We start from the raw sequence: 4,781 nt of genomic DNA, 5'->3' as shown, positions 1-4,781 counted from the left end.
CCTGGGGAAGAGGAGATAGAGCTGGCGGGAAGGTGGAGAAAGAGCCCGTCGGGCTGGCCGTGGTAGTCCTGTGAGCCCCTGCACCAGTGTGGTGATGGGCTTGCCGGGAGGTCCTCTGCTTCCCTCTGCCCTCGTGACAGCTTCAGGATCCCACCGTGGGCTCTGCCCCTGCCTCGGCAGTGGGTCAGCTGGGCTCAGCCTCCCCGAGGTGCCTCCTTATAGCCCCCCACCACGTTGTCTTGCAGTCCTGACTTTTCGGGAGATATGGAATCGTAGTTTCTGCCGGCCTCTGGAGCAGCTGGTGGACGTTGTTACTGAGTTCCCCAACGAGGTGGAGTACATTTTTAGACCCTCCTGCGTCTCCCTGCAGCGCTGTGGGGGCTGCTGTGGGGATGAGGGTCTCCGCTGCGTCCCTGTGGAGACAAGCACGGTCACCATGCAGGTAAGCACGGCAGCTGCTGGGCCTTGGCTGTGCCAGGGAAGTGGTGGGCTCCTCACCAAGTGCTGAGAGGGTGAACTTGCAGCTTTACATCCTCCAGAGATTGTAACAAGGAGGGGGGGGGGGCTTACTCAGGACTGCTCAAGTGTATACTTGAGGTCCCTCCACCTGCTCTTTGGGCTTTTCTTTGAGTGCAAATGGCACCCCTGGTGGTACTGGCCTCACTCCCTGCTTCCCATCCTCTCCTGCGGTGGGGCTGAGGGTGTCCCAGTTGCCCGTAACTCTGCCTGTTTGGGCAAAGCAGGCACTGCCCTGGATCACAGGAGAAGCGAGGCCCTTGTGTCAGGAGATGCCCGCAGTGGTGATGACAGTGGCTGGGTGCTGGGGGCATGGTGATTGTGGAGGGCTGTGCCAGTTTCTGGTCCCTGCTGTGGGAGCTGTGTGAAGTGGGGTGGGCTGTGAACAAGCTGCCGGTTGGCTCCTCGTGTGTGCCAGGCAGTCCACGTCCTCACACTGCAGACCTGCCGCACTGCTGGAGGTCAAACGTGCTGCTGCTGCGAGGAGCAGGGGAAAGCTCTGCTTTGCTGGGAGTGAGGGACTAGAGAGTGTCTGCAATAAAGTGATTTACTAGTGATTTTGGTTCTTTGCATGTTACAAGTGCATCAGAAGGCAGGGTGGGTTTCTCCAAAAAATCTTGACTGAGGTGGAGTGAGAGCCTGACACAAACAGGAGGCAACTCCCTAAGCACAGGTCTCCCTCCGCAGGAGGGATCCCACTGCCATCCATGGGATGGCAACACCCGGCCCCTCTGCAGGGGCTGGAGTGGATCACACCAGTGATGAACACATCCTGTGAAGCCCCTTCCTGTGAAGTACACAACCTGTACTCCAGCCTGGGCTGTGACAGAGCAAATCCCACACCCCTGGGCTGGGGAGGCACCATGGTACTGAATCTAGGCTCAGTGTTTCGGGAAACTCCTCCTCGGAGCCAGCAGGAGGCAGCAGCAATAGTGTCTGGAAAACATGGCTGGGGGAGATTTCCATCAGAGAAGGGAGAAGTGTGAAGTGGTCAAATACGTGACAGCTCTCCATGAAGGCAGAGACAGTAATATCACTAAATCTGGGAAATCCCATGACCGTGGGACTTAAATTACAGCCCTGAAAGCATGGTGGGGCACTAGCAAAGCCTCTCAAGCAGCTGGAGTGGCCAGGCCAGGCCTGGCCAGCACTGCCTGCAGGCAGCGCTGGCGTCTCTGCTGCCGGGGGTCCTGAGGAACAGGTTAGACAGGCATCTGCCCAGGAGGCTGGGGTGGTGAGGCAGCGAGTGCGGCCGGAGGCCTTCCAGCCCCCTCCTGCCACCAGCCGACTGGGAAGTAACCTTTGCTCCTCTTTCAGCTCCTGAAGATAAAGCCAAATGGGGAGGCACCCTACGTAGAGATGCCATTCACCGAGCACAAACAATGCGAGTGCAGGTAGGGATCCCTGGGCTTGTTTCACACCCCTGCACCCCTCCAGCAGAAGCAACTCTGCCAGCTAGTGCTGCGTGTGGGACAAGGATGCCTGAGGGGCACTCTGGCCGTGCTGTACGCCCCCACTGTCTCTGCGCTGCGGTCTGGTGGCGCTTATGGCCCTTGCTCAGCTGCAGGTTGTGTGGTGCCTGTGCAGCCTGCTCCTCGCAGCCACGGAGGTTTGTAGTGTCTTGTGGCCAGGTCAGGTGCAGGGCTGGAGCTGCTGCGGCCCCCTCTGGGCCCCTGCTGTGCCCTCCATCCCTATGGCCACCTTGGCATGCCTGGTGTGTGCTCCTCTGGCCAGAGGAGCTGCCTGTGGGTAACGGAGCGAGGCTGGTGGCTCTGAGGCAGGTGTGTGGTGTGGGGCAGCATGCCCAAGGTGGTTTGCTCAGCAGGGAGCTCCGTGGGTTGGCATACCTGAGAGTGACCATGGCTCAAAGGTAAAGCTGAAGGGCTAGGTCTTGGGCTTCCATTTAAGGGTGGCTGCCCCATCCAGGGCCAGGGAACAGGGGTTTGTATCCAAGCCAACAAATGAAAGATTAAGATGTGCAGCATGAGCCTTGTGTGGATATGCAGCAGGGGCCTGGGATGGATGTGCAGCACCAATCTGCCACAGACTCCTGGCACATAGTTAACCCCTTGAGGTGCTCATTGTGTCCCAGAAGTGGTGAGAGCTTGGGTAGGATGGGGCCTCTGCCTGGAGGCTGCAGGAGCAGGGAGCGGCTCTGTTAAAGCCTGTAGCTTCTCCATGCTACAGAGCTTCTCCGGCACCGCTTGCATAGGGGGTCCTGGCGTTTGCTCTCCATCATGACACCAGGGTGATTCAGTATTGCAAAAACTGGGGACTGAGTGTCTTGCTGGGCAGCTGTCAGATGGGATCCTTGCCTGGAAGAAGAGGCTGAGGATCCCCAGGCTGTTATTCCCCTGCGGTTATAAGAGCGGCTGTGCTGGAGCAGACCCAGGGCCCGTCCAGCTCTGCACCATCTCTGGAGCATCTGTCAGTGGATGCAGAAGACAGAGTGGGAAGAAGCACATGTGTTACTTCCCCCAACTTTTCTTCCAGCTGTTTTCCATGCAGGGAATTTCCTGAGCCTGTTGTGGTTTTCCTACCTAGGGTAACTCCCAGGGGATCTCCAGCAAGCACTTGTACGGGCTGCCTTTGATTCTGTGTAGACTTCTTGCTTCTGCAGCACCTTTTGGCTTCTCCCTAAGTTGCCTTCCACACCTCTACATGGCCTCTCTTTGAAATTTAGTGTAGGCGTGGTGGATGTCCTGGCCTTGGCATCTGTAGGGGATGCTTGAGCCAAGTCTGTTATGGGTGTTGTCTGAGAATCACTACTGAGACTTTCCAGCAAATCCCACGTGTTGCTCAGGGCGTTGCACTTTAACTAGCTGAACAGTGAAAGCTGTCACTGAGAGCAGCTGAAACAGGACCTGTGCTTCTTGTCCTCATGCACAGAATGTCACATCACCAAAGCTGACCATCCCTTGCCCCTTTTCTGTCTCTGCCCTCTCTCTGCCCACTGCAATCAGCTCCTTGCTGGGGAGTTGATAATGTGGAGAAAAGTCTGATTGGGTCTGTTTGAGGCAGAAATGGTAACAGGTAGATTGTGCTGTGCACTGGGTCGTCTCAATAAACCGCCTGCAGCAGCTCACCAGACAGCACTGCACAAGTAGCCATTTCATTCTGTCCTTTTCCCTCTTTGCAGACCTCGTCAAGACCTGATGAGGTTGGGTAGGTAAGTGACATTGGGGCAGCATTACTGGCAGGGGTTGTGGGTCTCATCTCCCACACATTAATCTCCCTTGTCATACTTTCCTTTTGAAGGAGGAGGTCCAAGGGCCGAGGTAAGAGAAGACAAGACAAGAAGAGACGTAAAGACTGTGAAGTGTAAGTGAGCAAAGGCAGGTATGGGTGGTGTCTTCTGGGCTCATTTCTTTGGTGTGAGCAGCTTTGTTAAACCTTTGTCTTTACTGGTATTGTGAGCAGTGAGGGGTTTGTGCAGAGCAGGCACAGGAGAAAGCAGAATGGAGGGGACAGTGGGTGGCTGCGGGAAAATGGGCCTTTTAGTGAAAGCTCAATAGGTGCTCAGCAGTCTCCAGGCTCAGCTGCTCAAAGCTGGCCAGTCCCACTCAGGGTGGGTATGGGTGGACTGGATGACTTGATGGTGTGTAGCTCTATTGCCATCACTAGCCATACTGGGTTTCCTGGATCTATGGATTTACAGCTTCAGCCTCATCTTGCTGCCAGCCATGTCCTTCCTGCTGTCCTTGGCTGGTCATTGTTTGGGTTACTCTACCCTTTCCCTCCTTATATTTAGCTGACTCTCTCAAACTGCTTGCTGTAACAGCACAAACTGGACTCTTACTGCAGATGTTTTTGGGGTATGGTGCACTTTCCTGTTGCATTTCCCTGTTTTGTCTGAAGCCTGCTGCTTGGGTCAGCCAGTGCGCACAGCCCCATCACCTTCTCTCCTCCAGTGGCTGCCTGTGGTCCCCACTCCTGCAGTTCAGTCCCGGAGGGACCAGGCACAGAGAGGGGGGACCTGGGGCAGAGTAGTTGAGCCTGGAGGGTAGGTCCTAGTGTTCCCTCAGTCCCGGTGGTGCTCACCCCATGCCATGCTCTCTTTGCAGATGTGGCATGCCACGCAGGTAGCCTCCGCTCTGCCCCCGGCCTCACTCCTGCTGCTTGGGTTTGAGCCAGCTGCATTTCCTCCCCAGTGGGGGGACTTGCAGAGCTGTGCCCCACCAAGCAGTGGTGGGGAGCAGTACTTGGCAGGAAAGACCTGACTGGACTCTTGCTTGGCCCTGGTGGTACTGCATCCTGGAACCAAG

The 4,781-nt window shown here is 56.5% G+C and overlaps 1 protein-coding gene across 1 annotated transcript; it reads left to right on the top strand.

Moving 5' to 3' along the window:
• Positions 1-245: 245 nt before the first annotated feature.
• PGF (placental growth factor) lies at positions 246-3,837 on the top strand (the record flags this gene model as incomplete). Its single annotated transcript, XM_008942530.1, has 4 exons — positions 246-442; positions 1,834-1,910; positions 3,656-3,685; positions 3,775-3,837. Coding segments are annotated over 4 exons (367 nt in total), but the record flags the coding sequence as incomplete, so codon positions are not given.
• Between the last annotated feature and the right edge of the window lie 944 nt (positions 3,838-4,781).

This window comes from Merops nubicus, unplaced genomic scaffold (genome assembly GCF_000691845.1).
Source record: "Merops nubicus isolate BGI_N331 unplaced genomic scaffold, ASM69184v1 scaffold5576, whole genome shotgun sequence".
In the NCBI taxonomy this organism is placed as follows: Eukaryota; Metazoa; Chordata; class Aves; order Coraciiformes; family Meropidae; genus Merops; species Merops nubicus.
This window is presented reverse-complemented; position numbering and strand designations above follow the sequence as displayed.